The sequence below is a fragment of the Rhincodon typus genome, chromosome 24, assembly GCF_021869965.1.
Source record: "Rhincodon typus isolate 14 chromosome 24, sRhiTyp1.1, whole genome shotgun sequence".
NCBI classification, from domain to species: Eukaryota; Metazoa; Chordata; class Chondrichthyes; order Orectolobiformes; family Rhincodontidae; genus Rhincodon; species Rhincodon typus.
In genome coordinates, this window is record NC_063355.1 from 9674925 (window position 1) to 9699017 (window position 24093).

A 24093-nucleotide genomic window follows, 5' to 3' on the forward strand; every position below is an offset into this window, starting at 1 on the left:
GCAGTTCCTACTATCTCTTTAACATTTCACATTTATTATGTTATGCTGTATGGTTGGAGTCTTACCTGACACATAGGAAGATGGTTGCGGTTGTTGAAGGTCAGTTATTTCAGCTCAGGACATCTCTGCAGGAATTTCTCAGGGTAGTGTCCTAGGCCCAACCATCTTCAGTTGCTTCATCAATGACCTTCCCTCCATCATAAAGGTCAGAAGTGGGGATGTTTGCCAATGATTGCACAATGTTCAGCACCATTCACAACCGATCAAATACTGAATTGGTCCATGTTCAAATGCAACAAGATCTAGACAATATCCAGGCTTGGACTGACAAGTGGCAAGTGGCATTCACACCACACAAATGCCAGGCTATGACCGTCTTCAATAGGAGACAATCTAACTATCACCCCTTAACATCAACAATGTTTTACTATCAATGAATTCTCCATTATCAACATCCTGGAGGTTGCTGATGATCAGAAGCTTAATAAGTCATATAAATACTGTGGTTACAAAAGGAGCTCAGATGCAAGGAATCCTTGTGGCCAGTAACTCACCTCCTGAGTCCCCAAAGCCTGTCCACCATGTACAAGGCACAAGTCAGGAGTGTGATGGAGTACTCCCCACTTGTCTGGATGGATACAGCCCCAACAACACTTGAGAAGATTGACACCATCCAGGACAAAGCAACTCACTTGATTGGCACCAGGTTCACAAACATCCACTCCCTCCACCACCAATGCTCAGTAGTAGCAGTGTGTACTATCTACAAGATGCCCCACAGAAATGCACCACAGATCTTCAGACAGCACCTTCCAAACCCATGACCACTTCCATCTAGAAGAACAAGGACAGCAGATACATGGTAGCACAACCCCCTGCAAGTTCCCCTCCAAGCCACTCACCATCCTGATTATATATTGCCATTCCTTTACTGTTGCTGGGTCAAAATCCTGAAACTCGGTCCCCCCCAAGAGAATTGTGCATCTACCTGGAAAAAATGGGCAGTTGAAGAAGGAAACAGCTCGCTACTACCTTCTCAAGGCATCAATGAATTGGTAGTAAATACTGCCCCAGCCAGCGATCCCCACGACCTACCCTTAGTCAAGAATATACCTGATGAGGGGCAGGAAGACATATCTACCCATTAGTCAGGCAGGCTTTACAGAAAGAGAAACAAGAGTTCATTCAGGTTTCACATTCTGATGAAAGGTCATTGACCTGGAATGTTAGCTCTTTTTCTCTCCACACAGATTTTGAATACTGTCCCTCAGCCAATCATTAGGAGCAAACTGTAAACAGCTCAGCTAGTTACTTCATTTCTCTCAGTGACCCTCCAGATTTTCAGGTTGCTGGAATTATGATAGAGCATCCTGGCTTAGAGAGTGAAAAAGCCTGATGCCTGGGTTTTCTTTACCTTCACTTTAGTATTTGCTGTGTCTGATGTAATTGGCTATTTCCCTGATGCAAGTGAAGGGAGCCAGTGGAAATAATCTCTGTCATATACACACACATGCTCACACACACCACACATGCACATACCCTGGGAAATCCTTACTAGCACCCCACTTCCTTAGCATCACTGAAACCCAGAGGCTATCAAATAATTGCACATTTCCATGACCTATTTTAATGATTTTTTTGCCTTAAGGTTTGAGTCTCGCTTCATTAAAGCAACTTAATAATTTCCAGGAGGGGAAAGAACAACACTTCAAAGAAATAACTAACGCTTGAGTTAGGATTTCAAGTATTTTAGTTTAGCAGTCAACAACTAACAAAGTAAAAACTGCATTGATTTTTGGGGAGTTTGTAATCACAGTTACCTAATGCACACAAATTAACAATTTGTGGCAAATTTCTTATAGCTCATTGAGCTTGTTAAGAAGTAGCAGTTTAGATTTGAAACTTTGGTTAATTAGATGAGGAAAGTGTATAACTGGGACAGATGAGAATGCTTCATGAGTGCTGAACACAGGACAGTGGATCTCTCACACTCTCTTCTGTGTCCTCCCTGTCCCTGTTCACCAACTCAGACCCAGACCCCCCAACCCTATTCCATTACCCCTCGTAATCCATCTAGCCTGCACATCCCTGGACACTATGGGCAGTTTAGCATGGCCAATCCACCTAACCTGCACATCTTTGGACTGTGGGAGGAAATCGGAGCACCTGGAGGAACCCCACACAGACACGGGGAGAACGTGCAAACTCCACACACACAGTTGCTCGGGGGTGGAATCAAACCCAGGACCCTGGTGCTGTGAGGCAGCAGTGCTAACCACTGAGCCTCCCCTTGGAACCTGCATTTACCACTAGGGAGACCTGGCTTGTCTGCCATCCTTTCAGTGCTCCACCTCGAGCTTTATAAGAACTGATGGTAAGGAGAGGAGGATTCCCACTCTCCAGTTGTTGTGGGCCACCAAGCATTTAGCACAAATTCCTAACCAACCGATTAGAATAGAGGAAAGAGGTTCAAAAATCATCTTTAAAATGATGTTAAGCCCTTTCAGTTCAAATCCACGCAGTACACACCAGAAAATAGGCCATTCTTTGTGGGCAGGTTGATAACTGGTGAGTGTAAATACTTGGCCACTGTGGGGTCCACTATGTAAATGATGTGAGCATCACTGATGGGCCAGTACTTATTGCTGCTTCTTACTTGCCCTTGAGAACGTGGTGGTGAGCTGCCTTCATGAACCACTGCAGTCCATGTGGGTGTATGAATGTTAAGGACCCAGCAACAGTGAATGAACAGTGAAATGGTTCCAAGTCAGGATGTTGTGTGGTTTGGAGAGGGGAGCTCAAAGGTGGCGATATTCCTATGCATCTGTTGCCCTTCTAGGTGGTAGAGGTTTCAGGTTTAGAAGGCGTTGATGAAGAAACCTCAGTGAGCTGTTTCATGAGTTAGGACCAGTACAATAACTAACCACAAGCAGGCCAGCGTTCTTGGTGTACAAAATCTGACCCAAAATTCGAATGAGCACCAGATGGGTAGAAACTTATGTTAAAAACGTCTGAACGTTGTTATCAATCAATGGTGTGTCTGTGTTCAGTGCTGTTGCTTATCCACTTACAATTTAAATGAAGGAATTTTCTGTTTCAGATCTACTTCTATGCCACCGATGTCTTTACTGAAGCTGGAATTGCAGAAGCTTATATCCCATATGTTACAATGGGCACTGGGGTGTGTGAATGTTTCTCAGCCCTATGCTGTGTAAGTGCAAACCCATCAAATGACAGCTGGTCAAGCAGAAAACAATGGGGCTGTTTTCATGGTTTATCTCATCTCCAAATCCCTCATTTAAATCAGAGAACACAGGGATCCCACTAATATATAGTCAATGGGGACTGTAGCACAAAACGATATTCTAGGTGAAACTGTGTTATATCAAAGCTGGTGCCTGGTGTTCAGGTTTGATCCCACTAATACCAGGTCCAATATTTCATGTGTCTCCCTACAATTTCCAGTCTGTGGGCTCTAAGATAAATAAAAGAGGTGGCTGTATAAAATCGACCAAACAATTAAACAGCTGCGTTTGAGTTTTCTTCTTGAAAGTAGGTGGCTGTGCTCAAAGTGCCAGTGTTTGCAAATGGTAGGTCAGTTGAGACTGTGCACTTGTGATTTGGAGCGGCTTATACCAATTGAAGAAAGGGTGGGGTGCATTACAAAGCTATGTGGTGTGGTGGCTCTGTCCCTGCCTCTGGGCCAGGTGGTCTGGGTTCAAGTCCCACCAGAGGTGTGTTAGAACATGTTTGAATAGGCTGATTACAACGAATGATAGGACTCAGTAGGTGAGGGTCTAGTCGTGCTGTGGCGGTATACCTAGCGGAAGATCTGAGTTCAAATCCCTCCTGCCCCAGAGGTGTGCCATTATGTGCAAACAAATTTAAGCTGGTGAAAGATAGTGTCATAGAGATGTACAGCATGGGAACAGACCCTTTGGTCCAACTCGTCCCTGTCGACCAGATATCCTAAATTAAACTAGTCCCATGTGCCAGCATTTAGCCCATATCCCTCTAAATGCTTCCTATTGATGTCCCCATCTGACCTTTTAAATGTTGTAATTGTACCAGCCTCCACCACTTCCTCTGGCAGCTCATTCCATACATGTACCACCCTCTATGAGAAAATGTTGCCTGTTAGGTCCCTTTTATCTTTCCCCTCTCACCTTAAACCTATGCCATCTAGTTTTGGACTCCCCTATCCTGGGAAAAAGACTTGGCTATTCACCCATTTATGTCCCTTCCATAAGGTCACCCCTCAGCCTTCAACGCTCCAGGGAAAACAGCCCCAGCCTAATCAACCTCTCCCTATAGCTCAAACCCTCCAACCCCAGCAACATCCTCGTAAATCTTTTCTGCACCCTTTTAAGTTTCACAAAGTCTTTCCTATAGCAGGGAGACCGGAATATTAGGGTCATGTGGAACAAAGGGTAGTGTCCCTAGCTCTGGGTTAAAAAGCCTGGGATGAAGTCCCACCTGCAATGCAGGTGTTGTCATGACTGATGTTTTTCTTTAAAGTATAAGAGCTAGTTTCCGCATGGTCAGCCTGACCTGTGGAAGGGGAAAGTGACAGTGTATACTTCTGCTGTGCTGCATATTGTGAATAAATCTATTGGAAGGCAGACTGGATCCTGTTGTTTTTCTTGTTGGATGGATCCCACCGAATTAACGCGTACTGGGTGGCTTCATTTGCAGAATGAAAACATTGTGGTCCGAGACAGATGACTGAGTCGCAGGCTGTAACTGCCATGTTAATGTGGGGCCCCAGACTATCAGTAAGGCAATAATATGTACTACCTGTTTGAACTCTTGAGCTTTCATCATGGCACCTGGGTTTAAATGAGCCGATCAAAAATGTTTAAAATTTATGGTGGTATGAGACCTGACTCCTAGTGATTTTAAGCGACGCATACCAAAGGAATATCTGCAATCAAGGTTAAATTTAAGAGATTTTGGGGAAAAGAAAATAGTCTGGCTCTCACACTGTTAGAGTAGCTGCAGTCACTGAAGCAGAAATCATGTCAATACATAAATAGGTTTGAGATATGACCAAAGTGAAGTGGGTAAAGGGTATGGGAATAGAACAAGTGTAGCTACTGTTTATCAGTGCTATTGACTGAGCTGTTAACATTGGTTATCCTTTGTTTCATCATGTAATATTCCCAATTCCCTCTAATTTAAGATACTGTACAACAGGATGCCCATTTTTAAACCCTTTACTCCAAAATATTATTCCTAAAGATATCATTCAGTTCACATGGCAGTTCACTGTACTAAACAAGTTAATACATTGTGGTGTAAAGGCAGGGGTCAGCTCATTTGGCTGGACAGAGTGGCGCCACAGCATGAACTCAATGTTCAATACTTCAGCTAAGGAGCAAGCTCACTGCTCCTTCAGAAATGGTGTGAGGGCGTTTGAGGCTGGAGGACATGGGTAGCACCTCCAATGCTCAGACTGGCAGATAGGGCAGGAAGCTACCTGGCCAAGATTCAGGGGACCCACAGTTGTAACTGTGGCACCTCCCCTGATCTATCAGGGCCCTCCTTCCATCCCCAATTCCTATCTAAGCCCTACACAATGGCCCAGATTAATGTGGCCTGCCCATATTGCTGATTAGATGTCACTGTTGGTATGGTAACTGAATTAACCTCAATCGGCTACCTGTCATTTGCTAACGACCATCTGAAATGAGCCGCTTTAAAAATGGCTGGGGGCCAAAACTGTGGTCGGGAATGGGCATGGCGGCTGATGGAGTTAAATTGTGTCCCCATTCATTTCTGACCTGGACTCTGGCCTGTTTTCAAAAATCCAACCTCAGTAATCTTCTCCCAGCAATTGCACACTCCAGTCACTGTGAGCCCACATCTCAATTGGTCAGGAATGCAAATTGCAGAATTATAGCAGAACAGGGGCATTTCCTTATCAACATAAGTTCCAAGCACCATTGATATACATATCACAGGAGGACTCCAAACTCCCCCTCAAAAAGCATGGTACACTATCCATCAAACCTGGGAATGAGAAATGCATCAAATTTTACACATCGCAAATTACCCTGTTTAAGGTCTGACAATGGGGACTGGAAGAAGTGAGTTATGTTTAGTGGCTGGAGGTGATGTTATTGAGAGCCACAGCAGTTCCTATTACATCAGAGATGGTCATGCAGACTACTTCAGTGATGATGCAACTTCTTCTACACAATTCAGTTTGATTTTTTTTCACTGGATATTGTTGGTCATTATGTGAACCAGTATAAGTTTGTGTAATTCTTCCTCTTACAATGTCTGAAATGGTGCTAATAGTGTCATTACTTTCTAGAGTCTTCTGATTGAACGCCTCGGAAGGCGAATGCTTATCGTCGGTGGATATTCACTCATGGCTTTGTGCTGTGCTGCAGTGACTATCACACTGACCTATCAGGCAAGATGGCTCAATCATTCTCATCTATCAGCTTGAACTAATGTCAAAGAGACAAGGCAAAGTGACATTTAACTATTCAAGGAGATGTAGGTTCAAAATTTGAGAATACAAATTCTGCTGTGCATCACTGAGATGAATAGAGGCCTGTAATTTTTGTGTCTGTTAAAGTCAATAGATGGACAGCAAACACAGCTGCAGAGTCTTTTTGTGCCTGTGGCATGGGACAGTTGAATTGTTTGCCCTTCTTTGATATTATAACTAAAAAGACGGTTAGTTTTAGAAATGAAAATGTGTTAGTTTTAATGGCTGGTATAAAGGAAGACCTCTCTGCAAGTAATTCAGTACCAGACTTCCCAAAGCCTGTCCACCATCTATAAGGCACAAGTCAGGAGTGTAATGGAATACTCCCCACTTGCCTGGATGGGAGCAGCCCCAACAACACTCAAGAAGCTGGGCACTATCCAGTGATTCCACTTAATTGTCACCACATCCACCACCTTCACCATTCCCACCCTCCTCTGCTCAAGCTCAGGAGCAGCAAGGTGCACTGTATTAATTCACCAAGACTTCTTCCAAAACACTTTCCGAACCCAGGACCTCTGCCATCCATGACAAGGGCAGCAGATGCATGGGAACATCTGTACCGACATGCAAGTGACACATCATAGTGACATGGAACCATGCCTCCACTGTCACTTGGTCAAAATCCTGGACCTCCCTCCTTAACAGCACAGGGAACGGTGCTACACACCACGGAGTACAGCAGATCAAGAAGATCAATTGGAGATGAACAACAATTGCTGGTCTTGCCACAATTGCTCAAATTCCAAAAATGACTGAATAAATTTTTAGAAATAGCATCATAAGTCAGTTAGTGGTTAAATCTGTGCAGCGGTTCGTTTAGTAGGAAATGTTGGCTCCCTGGAACTAGAGTTGTTGACATTTCTGTTCATTTGAAAATTGGAGGGGAGCTTTCAAAAACTAGTCAATTTGATACCGTTCCCACTCTGGGTCATGTATCAAGTTAGAGTCAAAGAGTATTACAAAACAGGCCCTTCAGCTTATCGCATCCATGCCATTCATTAACCACCTAGCTACTCTAGTCCCATTTGCCAGCATTTGGCCCCTAGCTTTGAATGCAGTGGCATTTCAAGTGACCATCTAAATACTACTCAAATGTTGGAAAGGCCTTTGTCTCTATTGCTTGAGGCAGTGAGATCCAGACTGCCCTCTGGATGGAAAATGTCTTCCTTAAATCCCCTCTACAACTTGATTTTCTATTTATTTATTTACTTATTTATTTATTGTCATGTATATTTGGCTCTTAATACGGTGAAAAGTGTTGTATAGTGTCGCCACCCTCTGGCACCATCTTAAAACTCAGAAAAATAAACCAAAACATAGAATATAAAGGCAGAAAAATAAGTAAATAAAGAAGAAGTGTTCAACTTTACAGTCCTTCGTGTTAAGTACACTGTCATGGGCCGTCAACCTGGTAGCCAGGCAGGAGTACTCCCGCCATTCATCTTAAATCCATGCCCATTGGTTATTGATCCCTCTAATAATGTTTCTACCCTATATTCTCCCTATATCCTTCCTCTTTGCCCATCAGGGATTTGTACATCTCAGTCAGGTCCCCACTTCAGCCTTCTCTGCTCTAAGTAAAACAACCCTACCTAGTCTTTCTTCATTGTTGAATTGCACCAGACAAGGCAACATCCTGGTGAATCTCTTCTGCTCCCTCTCTTGTACAATCACATCCTTCCTATAGTGAATCGAGCAGAACTACACACAGTACTCCAGCTGTGGCCTAACTCATGTCCTATACAGCTATATCATAACCTCCGAGCTCTGTATTCAGTCACTTAATTAATAAAGGCAAGTATCCCATATACCTCTTAACCACCTTCTCCAACTGTCCTGCTGTTTTCAAGGATCTTTGGGCATACACACCAAGGTCCCATGATCCTCCGTTCTTTCTAGGACCCTAACATGAACCCATTACACACTTGGCATGTTAGACTTCCCAAAAAGGACTTATACTTTTCAGAATTAAATTCCATTTGTCACTGTTCTGCCCATCTGACCAAGTCATCTGTACTGTTTTGTTGTCTAAGGTATACTTTCTTGCTAATTACCATCCCACCAATTTTCATGTCATCTGCAAACTTACTAATCATGCCTCCTACATTCATGTCTGGATCATTAATGCACACTACAAACAGCAAAGGACCCAGCACTGAGCCCTGTGCTATGCCACAGGACACAGGCTTCCAGTCACTAAAACACTTTGATCACCATCCTCTGCCTCCTGCCTCTGAGCCATTTTGCCAAATGGGCTCTTACCACCTTGACAGTCTCCCGTTTGAGACCTTGTCAAAAGCTTTGCTGAAGTCCATGTAAAGACATCCACTGCATTACCCCCATCTTTACACTTGGTCACGTCCTTGAAAAAATTCAATCAAACCGCTCCGACATTATCTCCCCCGACAAAGCTATGGTCAGTCTCCGTGATTAATCCTTGCCTTTCCAAGTGATTATTAATTGTTTCTCAGAAATTTTTCCAATATTTCATGATTGCTGATGTTAGACTCATTGACCTATAGTTCCTGATTTGTTCTTATCACTCTTGTTGAATAATGGCATCTCCAGTCCTTTGGAACCTCTCCTGTGTTCAGAGAGGATTTGAAAATTAATGTCAGGCCCCTGTAATCTCTTCCTATGCCTCCCACAGAACCCTAGGATATGCCTCATCTGGCCTGGGGACTTATTCAGCTAAAACTGATAACATTTTCTCCCTCTAAGTTCTAATTTGATCAGGTACATCACACTCCTCTTCCCCCATTTGTATATCTAGATTGTCCTTCACTATAGTGAGTACAGATGGAATGTACTCATTGACAACCTCATTGTATGTGTTCTGACTCCCCCATAACTTCCTACTCGGGTCCCTAATGTTTCCCGGTTATCTTCTTGCACCTAATATAAAATGCCTTTGTGGATTTTCCTTTAGTTTGCCACCAATGTTTATTCATGCTGCCCACTTTGTTTTCCTTACTTATTTTTTAAGTAAACCCCCCAAACATTTTATATTCCTCCAGGGTTTCTGGTGTTTTGAGCCCTTGATATTTACAATGAGCATCCCGTTTTGTCCTTATCCAACCCTGTATATTCCTCGATGTGTAGGGCTCTCTGGGCTTGTTAGTCCCACTCTTCACCTTTTAAAGGATGGCCTTGCATCTTCTTCTGTTTTGTCTTTGAAAAGTCCCCGGCAAAGATCTTTCAACAAGTAACTGCTCCCAGCCCACTTTGGCCAGATTCTGTCTTATCACATTACAATTGGCCTGTCACCAATTCAGAACTTTTATATTTGCTCCATCTTTGTTTCTTTCCCATGACTACATCAAATCTTACAGTCACTGCCTCTGAAATGCTCTCCCTCCTACCACTTGACCAGCTTTTTCCTCCAAAATGAGGCCCAACATTTTCTATCTACTGGCTTCAAAAGCCCTCCTGAGTTTATGGCAGAATGGTTTTAAATCAAGCTGGTTCATCTCAGAGAGCCACAATTATTTATTTAACATGTGGGATGTGGGTATTTCTGGCTGGGCCAGCATTTATTGCCTGTCCCTAATTGCCCTTGAGAAGGTGGGGGTGAGCTGCCTTTTTGAACCGCTGCAGTCCACCTGCTTTGGGTTGACCCACAGTGCCATTAGGGGGGGGATTCCAGCATCTTGACCCAGTGACAGTGAAGGAACAGCGATATATTTCCAAGTCAGGCTGGTGACTGACTTGGAGGGGAACTTGGAGGTGGTGATGTTATGTGTATGCCATGTTCCCACTTTGCTCAAAGAAGCCTGTTGTGAATTTCCATAGGAGCATTCCAATTGCTGCTGTAACCTTGGTGTGAGGTCAGGCGAAATCCTAGAGAAATGGTGCAAGCAGCTGAAAATAGCTGTTTGGATCAGCCATTACACTGAGATCCACTTGTACAGGTGGATAGAAAAAATCCCTTTGCACTCTTTAGAGAGGAGCAAGAGAGTTGACCTCGTGTCCCAGCCAATCTTTATCCCCGAACCAAGATCACCCAAGCAAGGTAAGCACTCAATCACTGAACTGTTGTTTCCGAGATCACTTTGTGTACTAACTGGTTGCTGAGTTCACCCACACAACAAAAAGAACTTGCTTCTAGCATATAGCACGTTTGATATTGTCAAAGGTCCAAGGTCCTTCATAACATTGAGTGCACCTCCAAAGTAATTCATTAATCATGAATTACTTTGAGAGACTTCAAGAACACTGAAGGTTAAATGCATATAGCACCAAATGTTGTACATGTTTTCTTCTATGTGTAAAAAGGAAAACATAGGGGAGGTGATGGCCTACTGGTATTATCATTAGACTGTTAATTTTGAAACTCAGGTAATGTTCTGGAGATCTGGGTTTGAATCACATGATGATGATAGATGGTGGAATTTGCACTCAATAAAAATCTGAAGTCACACGACACCAGGTTATAGTCCAAGAGGTTTATTTGAAATCAGTAGCTTTTGGAGCGCTACTCCTTCATCAGATGAAGTCTTCAGTGCTCTGAAGACTTGTGATTTCAAATAAACCTGTTGGACTAAAATCTTGTGTTGTGTGACCTCTGTGTTTATCCATCCCAATCCAACACTGGCACCTCCACATTATAATAAAAATATGGAATTACAAATCTAATGATGACCATGAATCCATTGTTGAATGTCAGGAAAAAAACCCATCTGGATCACTAATGTCCTTTAAGGAAGGAAAGTGCCATCCTTACCTGGTCTGACTCCAGACCCACAGCAATGTGGTTGACTCTAAACAGCCCTCTGGTCAATTAGGGATGGGCAATGAATATTGGCCTTGCCAGCGATGCCCACATCCCATGAACAAATAAATTAAAGGAAACAATTATAGGCCATTCAAGGCACAAGAGAGTTTGGGAAGGTTGGATGGTATTTATTTTAATGCTAAGAGTCTAACGAAGAAGGTAGAGCAATAGAGGGAACAAATTAAATATGAAGGCTTGATGTAATTGCTATCCCTAAGACATGGTTAGAGAGGGCCAGGACTGGCAGCTCAATATTCCAGGATATAGGGTCTTCAGGAGAGAAGGAGGTGAATAGGAAGGGGGTGTCACAGTATTGATCAGGGAATCAGTTACAGCAGTAAGGAGGGATGACACAGGCTCCTCACATGAAGCTGTATGAGAAGAACTTAAAAAGCAAGAAAGGAGTAATCGCATTTCTGGGACTGTACTATATTCCCATGAACAGTCTGGGAGAAAAAGAAGACCAGATCTGTGGACAGATTTCAGAAAGATGTGACAGTAATAGGGTAGTGATAGTGGGGGATTTCAACTTCCCCTACATTAATGGGGATAGTCATTGTGTGAAAGTGTTAAAAGAAGTGAAGTTCTTAAAGTATATCCAGGAGACTTTTTGAAGCGAGTGTGTAGGAGGCTGTCTAAGAGAGGGACCAGTCCTGGGCTTGGGTAACAAAGCTAGGCAAGTGATTGAAGAATCAGCAGGGGAGCAACAGGGAGTGCAATTTCGATTCTAGCCTTGGGTGACTGTGTGGAGTTTGCATGTTCTCCCCGCGTCTGTGTGGGTTTCCTCCGGGTGCTCTGGTTTCTACCTACAGTCCAAAGATGTGCAGATTAAGTAGATTGGCCATGCTAAATTGCCCCATAGTGTCCAGGGATGTGCAGGCTAGGTGGATTAATTGTGGTAAATGCAAAGTTACAGGGTGGGGGTCTGGGTTTGGGTAGAATGCTTTTCAGAGAGTTAGTGCATACTCAATGGGCTGGATGGCCTCTTTCTGTACTGTAGGGTTTACATGATCCTGAGATTTACCAGGATGGTGCTTGGACTGGAGACTCTTTGGTTAAAAAGGTAGATTGGTGTTGTTATGCTTGGAGCAAGGACACTGAGAGGAAACATGATGGAGATGTATAAAATTATGAGGGGCGCACGCGTGGGGGTAGACAGGAAAGAACTTTTTGTCTTGGTGGAGAGATCAATGACCGGGGGCGTAGATTTAAGGCAAGGGGCACAGGCTGAGAGGAGATGTGAAGGGAAAATGTTTTAGCCAGAGGGTGGTGGGAATCTAGAACTTTCTGTCTTTAAGTGTGGTGGAGGCAGAAGCCCTCATGACATTGAAGAAGTATTTAGATGTGGACATGACAAGACATCCAACACTATGGGCCAAGTGATTGAAAATGGGATTCAAATAGTTCGGTGGCTGTTTTTGAACAGTACAGACTCAATGGGCCAAAGGGCCTTTTTCTGGATATAGATCCCTTTCATTCTAAGCGACTGTAAAACTAATAGTGAGGGATGAAGATGGCAAATATTTTGTGAATAGGCAAAGCCATTTGGTTCCTTTAACAAAATGCTAAAATTTCGCAGTAACACAAGTGCTGAAAGAACCCAGTGTAAAGTTCTTATATTTAGCTCACATATTAACTGTTCTCTACGATCTCTCATTGAAACATAGGTATTTGTTTTCAATGATTTACATATTCTTTGTAATGGGAGATAAAATATTGTGGAGCATCTGGTTTCTCAAGATACCTCACTGTCAATGAGTTTACTCTTTGACCATTGATTCCCAGTGGGTTTATGTTCAGTTCTGCAAGCACTCATCAAGCAAGTAACAGCAACTGTAAAAGTCTCTCAGCCTGGCCCTCTACATGTAATCAGAAATATTGCACTTTGCACATTATTGCTGCATTATTCCTCCTTTGCTCCAACCTCTGTATTTTACAGTACAGTAACAGCCAATGGCTAGAGTCTTCAAGTGCCGCCTTCCCAGTGTACCTCCTTTCGTGAAGTTAACGTTTCTTGTCCAGTGACCCTTCTTCAGAACTGATTACCACAGCCATCCCATTATCAGTCCCTAATGGTCCCCATCACCAGCTATTGATTCACCCAGGCTGACCTTTAACCTTTCCTTTGTCCAGCTGTAGCTCTCTCTCTCCGGACTCCATCGTTTACTCCCCCCACTTCATCTTCAGCGCACATACTAACCTTTCCCCAGCTGCAATCAGTCCTGAACAAGGATCACCGGACCCGAAACGTTAACTCTGCTTTCTTTTTCCTACAGATGCTGCCAGATCTGCTGAGTTTCTCCAGCAATTTCAGTTTTTGTTTCTGATTTCCAGCATCTGCAGTTTTTTGGGGTTTTTCCCTCCCCTTTTGTCAATACAGACAAGATGGCAGTGCCCGCCCCCACCCCCCAGGCCCTGATAACATTCTGTTCCCTACTCTCTCCACCCAACACTCTCAGCCCCTACTCCCATGTAGGGACCAGTAGTACAGTTTGGAATTGTTCAGTTGGTACACTCAAAAATCATCTCCATAAACACTTGGTTCTAAATAATCAGAAATGCCATTGTGAAACCTGTAGAACTTTGACGTTTTCTGTTTGTTTTCAGGCTTCCTATTTCTGGATGCCCTACATGACAATGACCTGTTTGTTTGCATTTATCCTAAGCTTCGGCCTTGGACCAGGTGGGTATATTCACAATGAAGAGCAAGTCAACAAAGGTTCACAAACAGACCCCAGCAGTTCTAATTACACCTTCTGACACCAAAGCAGCTAAGTCAGCAGTTTCATATTCTGAATCCACTCACGCTTCATATCTGGCATCTAGAAGGGGCACTGTTGCCTTGTGCTGAACCATGCAGGGCATTCTATGATCTGTTTGAGGTCTCTGGTTGTTTGTAGAGAGGCTCTTGTTGTGTGAGGGGTCCTCACCACAGCTCATAGTATAAGAGGCATCTGGTAGGTTTCAGCCGTTTCCCACTAGAGATCAACAGGATCTATTCTTGGCCTAATGTGGAAGAGGAAAGCCAGCTGACAGTCTAATGAGAAAAGGCTCTTGTATTAACAAGTTATAGTTTATTGCACAACAGCAACTGGCTACAAGTTACCTTGCTACAATAGACTGTACATAGTCTGCAGATGATTGTTACTACGACTGAGGAAGGCCCAGATGTTAAGTCTGCATCCTTCAAGATCCAAAGCTGCTTTCCCACTGGAGCTGCAGATATCATCATTTTGGGCAGTGCCTCAGCATTATTCCCTTCGGACATTATTCTACATCTCTGTGTCTCCAAGTGTCTACAAAATCATCTTTAAATTTTACTTGAGTTTTGCTGAATAAAGACTCATTCTGCTGAAGTTTTTCATCTTATACTAATCAGGACATTTGCAAGAATGCCAGAGTAAAGATGAACAACATTTTATACTGTAAGAGGGTGCTGATCAATTGGCAAATTGAATGTAATTGAGAGTGTTGTCATGGAGAATGTGTCAGTTAAAATTACCTATAAATCAACTTGTTCGGAAATTGTGTTGACGTATCCCTGGAGCAGATGTGACTGAAATCCAGATCTTTTGTCCTAGAGGTAGGGATACAGCCACTGTGTCACAAGAATCTCTTATGCTGCACCACTTAGATGATAACTGACAGTTAACTGCCAAGCATTGTTTAAATTTAAATCAGCCAATTTGACTCTGATTAGTTGATGGATTGCCTGGGAAATGAAACAGAATGACTGTTTCCTGTTTAGTGTGAGAAAATTTACAAATAACAAATCATAGGTACAAGTGTTCCACACTGCAAGCCTGACTGAAGGTCTTAAATTGGTTAGAGTCATAGAATCATACAGCTATACAACTGGAAACAGAACCTTCAGTCCAACTCGTCTATCCTAAATAAATCTAGTCCCATTTTCCAGCATTTGGCCCATATCCCTCTAAACCATTCCCATTCATGTACCCATCCAGATGCCTTTTAAATGTTGTACCAACCTCCACCACTTCCTCTGGCAGCTCATTTCCATACACGCACCACCCTCTGTGTGAAAATGTCGCCCCTTAGGCCCCTTTTAAATCTTTCTCCTCTCACCTTAAACCTATGCCCTCTAGTTTTTGGACTCCCCCACCCCGGGGAAAAGACCTTGTCCATTTACTCTATCCATGTTCCACAGTACAGGCTGGTTGGGTTGTTAGTGCTAGCTGGTAATGAGCAACAGCAGGGACTTGCTGTGTTATGTACAATCCATTACACCTTGGCATATATTTTTTATCTCGACAGCAGCAGCTCGTTGGTGGCAAAGACTAGTGTTCTAAAAGATACGTTACTCTTTACACATCAGTATAATCTGCTATAATATACATTTCAGTACCAGTGTAATGTTAGGCATTTAGACTGTATGTGCTGAGGGGTCTCAGTTTAGCAGCGCCATTGGTTAAAGTTGCTGCTGCTCTGGCTGGAGGAAGATCAAGTGAAGAGCTAATTCTCATTTACCAGGCTGGGCAGACAGACTGTGTGTGCCTTTGCATGTGTGCGTTTGTGTGCATGTGTGTGTGTGTGTGTGTGTGCACGTTTGTGTGCATATGTGTGTGTGTGTGTGTGTGTGTGTGCGCGCGTTTGTGTGCATATATGTGTGTGTGCATATATGTGTGTGTGTGTGCGTTTGTGTGCATATATGTGTGTGTGTGCATATATGTGTGTGTGTATATGTATGTATGTGTATGTGTACATGTTTGTATGTATGTGTGTGCATACATGTGTGTGTACATGAGAGTGCATGCATGTGTATGTATATGTGTGCGTGCGTGTGAGAGTGTGTGTGTGTGTATATGTGTGCATGCGTGTAGAGTGCATGCATGTGAGAGTGCATGCATGTGTGTGTATGTGTGCGTGCATGTGAGAGTGCATGCATGTGAGTGTATATGTGTGCGTGCATGTGAGAGTGCATGTGAGTGTATATGTGTGTGCACGTGAGAGTGTGTGCATGTGTGTGTATGTGTGCGTGCGCTTGAGAGTGTGTGCATGTGATAGTGCGTGTATGTGTGTATATGTGTGCATGCACATGAGAGTGCGAACGTGTGTGTACGTGTGTGTACCTGCATGCGAGAGTGTGTGCGTGTGAGAGTGCGTGCGAGAGTGCGTGTGTGTGTGTATATGTGTGCGTGCATGTGAGAGTGTGTGTCCATGTATGTGTATATGTGTGTGTGCATGTGAGAGTGCGTGCGCACTTATGTATATGTGTGCATGCGCGTGAGAGTGCATGTGCGCATGTGTCCATGCGTGCGTGCACGTGAGAGTGCATGCATGTGAGAGTGTGTGTGTGTGTTTGGGGTTGGGGGGATGCGGGATGTTTATACGATGTAGCAGCCATATTCCACCTGGAATCCAGAGCCAAGGTTTAAGCTGTGAAAGTAACTGAGGGATGAAGGTCCTGACGAGTCTTGAGTAGGGTCATTAGATGTGTTTAGCAAACAATAAAACCAAAATACACATAATAGACAGAAAATATTAGAATATTAATCAGAGGTGATCATGACCCTGATAGATTCCATGTTGGTGGTTGGAACTCTGTTGAGTGCCTGACAAAATTTGCAACTGTGCCCTGAACCAGGAGGTTGATGGTGTGAACCCATTTTCTTATGCATACCACCTGGTTCCCAAGCTGCATCAACATTGCACAAACAGGTGATGAAATGTTTCCAAGACTCCCATGCATCACCAAGTCTCTATCTTGTCCAAGCTGGACATTCTCACTTAGACAAACTAACAGAGAGTTCACACGCTGATGCTCCTTAACCAAACAGAGACCTTCCACAGACTAATGACAGTTGTCCCCCAACCACTGCAGATGCTGTACAACCCACTTCGCACTGAATATTTTTAATTAATGTATTTGTGCTTGATCCAGGGGGTGTGACCAACACAGTGACAGGGGAGCTGTTCACACAGTCCACACGTCCTGCAGCGTTCATGATCAGTAGCTCTGTGAACTGGATCAGCTTCTTCCTCATCAGTATCATGTTCCCTGTTATTGTGGTAAGTACCTTCAGTAGACTTGGAAAACCCAACAAAGCTGTTATCCCACAGAAACCGATTCAACTTCCCACAATAGCAGGGGATGGGGATGGGGGGCAGGGGTGGAGTGTGATGGGACGGGACAGTGGGTGAGTCTATTTGGAATGGTGGGGGTGCGGTTTTGGTGAGGAAGGAGTGGTGGATATGAGGGAGAACTGGGATGGTTTGTTGGGATGAGGCAGAGGGTTGTGTCAGGATTGGTTAGGGATCATGAGGGGATGGAGCAGGGGTTATAACAGAAGATGTGGAAACAAGCTGGAGTCACAGGTAGATAGGATAGTGAAAAATTCATTTGGTATGCTTCCCTTTATTGGTCGGTGTATTGAGTATAGGAGTTGGGAGGTCATGTTGCAGCTGTAGAGAACATTGGTTAGACCACTTTTGGAATACTGTGTGCAATTCTGGTCTCCCTGCTATAGGAAGGATGCTGTGAAACTTGGAAGGGTTCAGAAAAGATTTACAAGGATGTTGCCAGGGTTGGAGGGTTTGAGCTATAGGGAAAGGCTGAAGAGGCTGGGGCTATTTTCCCTGGAGTGTCAGAGGCTGAGAGATAACCTTATAGAGGTTTATAAAATCCTGAGGGGCTTGGAAATGGTGAATAGTCAAGGTGTTTTCCCAGGGGTGGGGGAATCCAAAACTAGAGGGCATAGGTTTAGGATGAGAGAGGAAAGATATAAAAGGGACCCAAGGGGCAACTTTTTCATGCAGAGGGTGGTGCGTGTATGGAATGAGCTACCAGAGGAGGTGGTGGAGGCTGGTACAATTGCAACGTTTAAAAGACATCTGGATGGGTACATGAATAGGAAGGGTTTAGAGGGATACGGGCCAAATGCTGTCAAATGGGACTAGATTTATTTAGGATACCTGGTTGGCATAGATGTGTTGGACCGAGGGGTTGTTTCATTGCTGTATATCTCTATGATTCCAAGACTCTGTGTGTTGAATAGCTGGGCAGTACAATGTCAGCTTCCCCTGTGTCCCTTGAATGTGCCAACTTTATATGACACGTCTGCTCACTATTGTGTGGGTTTGCTTGGCAGGAGGGGCTGCAGCAGTTTTGCTTCCTCATCTTCCTGGCTGAGTGCCTCCTGGCGACACTGTTCATATACATCATCTTACCCGAAACTAAAAACATGTCCTTCCTGGAAATTGAGATGGAATTTCGAGCCCGGAATTTCAAGAACAAAGGAGGAGACATTCCCAGCAGAGCCATGGTGCTGTCACATTTCCCAGAAAGTTAATTGGCATCCAAGAAACCAACGCAACTGTGCCAGTCTGTTGCACTGTGATGGAGACCGTGAAATTACAGCATTGTCCTGGTGAAATCATTCAGCTTGACTGCAGAAGAGGGAGAATTGACAATATCTCATTTTAAGAGTGTTTAACCCATGTTACCCCATGCTGGGGACCTGGGCTGAGCAGTTTCATGGACCAGGTTTTGATTTGAATTGTTAATGCTTCCACATTCAGCACAGATATTCAGCACTTCGTCTGATACCGATTATTAGATGATCTGAAACTGAAGCAGTCATGAGTTGGGAAAAATGATATCTAAATGTTAATAAACTTTATATAACTTGCTATTGTCTTAATAGAATTTAAAACATGTCTACCCCGGACTTGCAGCTAAACATGCTGCTGTAAGGAGATAAAATAAAAGTTGGTTTCTGATCCTGGTATCTGGTTCGCACAACAGTATGCTCACAAGGCCAGTAGTATTATCACTGCATGACTAATCCAGAAACTCATGTAATGCTCTGGGTTTTGGTAAGATGGTGGAATTTGAATTCCATAAAAAGAAATCTGGAATTAAGAATCTAATGACCATGAAAACAGTGTCGATGGTTGCGGACAGGCTGAGGGGGAGAGGGTTGGGAAGGAACATCTGTTTGACTAATAATATTCAGGGAAGGAAATCTGCCTTCAACACTTGGTCCAGTCTACATGTGACTCCAGACCCACAGCACTGTGGCTGACTCTCAACTGCCCTCTGAAAATGGCCTAGCAAGCCAGCTGTATCAAACATAACAAAGCCTTCCTGACTTGGAAATATATCACTGTTCCTTCACTGGGACAAAATCCTGGTATTCCATCCCCAAGAGGATCTGCCTACAGCACATGGACTGCAGTGATTCATGAAGGTAGCTCACCAGCACCTTCTCAAGGGCAGTTTAGGGACAGACAATGAATACTAGCCCAGACAGCAACATTTACATGCCATGAGAGAATGAAGAAAACACAAAGGGGCATAAAGAGATAGTAGGAACTGCAGATGCTGGAGAATCCGAGACAACAAGGTGCAGGGCTGGATGAACACAGCAGGCCAAGCAGCATCATAGGAGCAGAGAGGCTGACGCTTCGGGCCTAGACCCTTCATCAGAAAAGGTTTGGAGTCTGAATTGCTTTGAGCTGCTTGTCCATGCCTTGGCTCCACCTGGCTATAAATCGGCTACTTTTACTGGCACATCATCAAACTCAGGAATTGGGTTGGTCTGCAAATGAAATGCTTTCAAATTTAACACTGCAAAGCAATTTTTAAAAATTCTTTCACTGGCTGCGCGCATATCTGCTTAGATCAGCTCAGTCCTAATGACCCATCAGAAGGTTAGATTTAGATTTTGTTGCCAAGTGTACCCGAGTACAGGAATACAGCGTACAAAGTGGCCATTATCCCGTGCCATCTTAGTATTCAAAAGACAGGACTAAAAACAAAAACAGAAACAAAAGAAGCAGCCAAAGGAAAAGGAAACGTTCAGATCACTCCCCCGCTTCTGCTATGAGTCCTCACCGCTGTCAGTCTACCAGCACTGAGATGCCCTGAGTCCCTGCCCACCACTGCAGGTGCACCACCTCTGCTGTCTGGTACCCCTGGCCCAGCCATGGCCTGGGGGAGCTGTCCTCTTGAACCTCTGCAGTCCATGGAGCAATGGAGAGGGTTGGAAGAAGTGGACAGTAGGGACACCCACAGTGCTGTTAGGGTGGGGGTTCCATGATACTGACTCAGTGACACTAAGGGAACAGCAGTATAGTTCCAAGTCAGAATGGTCGGTGGTACGGAGCTCGGTGGGATCTTGCAGGTGATGTTCCACCGCATCTGCTGCCCTTGTTCTTTGAGGTGGGAGAATTCGCAGTTTGGAAGGTGCTATGAAAGGAGACTTGGCAAATTATTGCAGTGAACTGTGCAGTGCGGCATCTATCCATCGGTAGTGATTGGAGTGAATACTGAAGGTAGTGGATGGGGTCCAAATCAAGCAGGGTGCTTTGTCCTAGATAGTGTCATTCTTTTTGAGTGTTGGAGCTGCACCCACCCATGTAAGTGGCAAATATTCCATCACGCTCCTGATTCCTGGCTTGCTGATGGTGGATAGATTTTGGGGAGTCTTGGTGTATGGAGGTGTGTATTGTTTGGCATTTGTAGGGCTCTAATGTAATTTACCACTCATCAGCCCAAGCCTGGCTATTGTCTGGGTCTTACTTCATTTGGGCGTGGACTGCTTCAGGATCTGAGGGCTTGCAAATGATGCTGAACATTGTGCAATCATCCCCCGTTCTGACCTTATGATGGAGGGAAGGTCATTGATGAAGCAGCTGCAGATGGTTGGGCCCAGGACACTACCTTGAGGAACTGCTGCAGTTATCTCCTGGGACGGAGATACAATTTTGTCTGAAATTAGATTATCATGCATTATTGCAGTAAAGTGGGAATTACTAACGCTGGTTAATGTACAGTACGATTGTACAACACAAGCAGGCCATTTGGCCCATCAGGCCCATGCGGAAAAACTATCCCATTCGTCCCACTCCCCAGCCTGTTGCCTTTGGCTTTGCAATTGTTTCCCTACTCAAATATTTATCCAACTTCTTTTCGAAAGTTATTAGATCTACTTTTACAATGGTTGCAGGCAGTCGATTCCAGATCATTTTACATGTTTAGCTTTTTATTTCTCACATTCTCTCTGATTCTTTTGCCAATGATGTTAAGTTTGTGTTTCTCTTGTTACCTGTCAGTCTACCACTGGAAACAGTTGCTGTTTTTATTTATTGAAGCTGTTCACAATTTTAAATACATAAATCAAAACTTCCATGGCTGTCTCATCTAAAGAACATCACCAGCTTCTCCAGTCTGTCCATGTAATTGGAATCTCTTATTCCTGGTACTGTTGCATTCTGTTTGTTCTGCACCCTGCAGTGCAAAAGTGTGGGGTCTAAAATTGACGACAATGTTCTAATTGAAGCTTAACCCAGCATTTTATAAAGATTTAATATAACTCCTTTGCTTTTATACTAAAAAGCCTCTCAGCAGCATATTTGAAGGCAGTGTTTGCTAGTAAAACATAATGGTTGGCTGTTGTTCTCCAGGATTTCACATTACAGAGTGGCAAAGTTGGCACACAGCCTTTGAGGAACTGCAATGACTAATTATTCACCACTGGAGAGCCTTGTTGCACTTCTGCCAATTCAGGGGCAAAATGGGCAGACCGGCAGGCTGCTATTGGGAGGGAGAGGGTGGTACCCCTGTTTCGTGGTCTTCTGTGTCCATCAGAGGCATCCCTGACAACTCCCCCCTCCACTTCCAAGAAGATAGCATTCCCCAACTGCACCCCCACTCCAGCCCCGGCCCCTAAACATTGTGCTCAAACGCCACACACATATACACACATATACACACACACACACACACACACATACATATACACACATACACACACACACACACACATACACACATAAACATACACACACACACATACACGCACACATATACACACACACATATACACACACCCATTCATCCAGACTGCATCCTCTCTGCCTCTGCTGGGCCATCCCCACACCCACACGCCCACATACACATATGCACGCACACACATAGACTAAACAGAAACACTGACACACACACACACACACATGAGCACATACACACACACACACGCGAACAAAGACACATAAGCACACACACACACACGTAAACACGCACACACAGGCACATAAACACGCACACACATAAACACACACACACACACATAAACACGCACACACACACATAAACATGCACACATACATAAACACGCACACGCGAAAAACACGCACACACATGCACATAAACACACACACACATAAAAACACGCACACATACACACATAAACACACACACACACATAAACACGCATACACATGCACATACACACACACACACAAACATGCACACACACATAAACGCACACACACATAAACACACACACACAAGTTGACACACGCCCACAATTTAAATGCCCACATGTCTATTCTTGACATGCTGCAGTGTTCCAGTGAATCACACCACAAACTAGAAGAACAACATCTCATCTTCACACTAGGCACTTTACAGCTTTCTGGACTTAATATCGAGTTCAACACCTTCAAATTGTGAACAATTTCTTCCCTTTCTTTTACCATGTTATTATGTCCTCACCACCTCCCATTCCCGTTATTGTCCTTTCAGGTCTGGGAAGAGACACATCATTATTCTGCCATTCTCACATTCTGGTCACTTAGTCTGAACTATCAACACCCTTTCTGCATCAGCACCCTGCACCCACTACTCCTGAACCCCCCCCAAACTGTAGCATAAATGCTGTCCCCTCCACACTTCACTTCAGCTCTGCTGAAGAGTTATGTAGACTCAAAACGTTAGCTTGCTCTCTCTCCATGGATGTTGTTTTCAGTACAGATTCCAGCATCTTCAGTAATTTGTTCCTACACACAATTTAATGCTGATCTCACTCTTTGACCAGCTCTGCAGCTGTAAAATTATTTTCTTCGCTCTATTCTACTACGCTAATGCACTTTGTATGGTATGATCTGCCTGTACTGCATGCAAAACAACACTTTTCACTGTACCTAGGTACATGTGACAATAATAAATCAAATCAAATCAAAAAGTATTTCCAAACATATACACACATACACGCCCATATATATACACACACACATCCATACACACACATACATACAAATACACATACAGATACACACACACCCATATATACACACACACATACATGCCCATACACATACAGAAACACGCACATAACATACACCCATACACACACCCCTATATACACACCCACATACCCATACCCACACACCCTCCCACACACACACCTATACACACACACCCATACACACACACACATACACACACACTTATACGCATACATGCATATACACACATACACACATACACATATACACACCCACATACACACACCCACACACCCTCCCACACACCCTCCCACACACACACATCCATACACACACACATACACACACACATATACACACATACACACACACACATACACATGCACATACACGCACACACATATATACACATGCACATATACACACACCCATACACATATACACACACCCATACACACACCCATATACACACACGCAAGCACACACACAGATACACACATACACATATATACACACACACATACAAGCAAACATATACACACACATTCGCACAATCATACACATATACACACATGTATACACAGACACCCATATATACAAACACATACACACACATACATACCCAGACACATATACATACACACATATACACATACACATATACACACACCCATACAACATATACACACACATACACATATACCCACATACACACACATACACATATGAACACATTCATAGACACACACATATACACACACACACATATACACACACACAC

General features: G+C 43.8%; 1 protein-coding gene across 1 annotated transcript in view; it reads left to right on the forward strand.

The window, feature by feature from the left end:
• Positions 1 to 18929, forward strand: part of slc2a11b (solute carrier family 2 member 11b) — a 38386-nt gene extending 19457 nt beyond the window's left edge. The window contains exons 8-12 of the mRNA XM_048611699.1: positions 3101 to 3211; positions 6320 to 6421; positions 13887 to 13962; positions 17182 to 17309; positions 18389 to 18929. Of these exons, the coding sequence (XP_048467656.1) occupies positions 3101 to 3211; positions 6320 to 6421; positions 13887 to 13962; positions 17182 to 17309; positions 18389 to 18589 (618 nt within the window). The 3' untranslated portion in view covers positions 18590 to 18929. The remainder of the gene's footprint in view (positions 1 to 3100; positions 3212 to 6319; positions 6422 to 13886; positions 13963 to 17181; positions 17310 to 18388) is intronic.
• The last annotated feature ends 5164 nt before the right edge of the window (positions 18930 to 24093 follow it).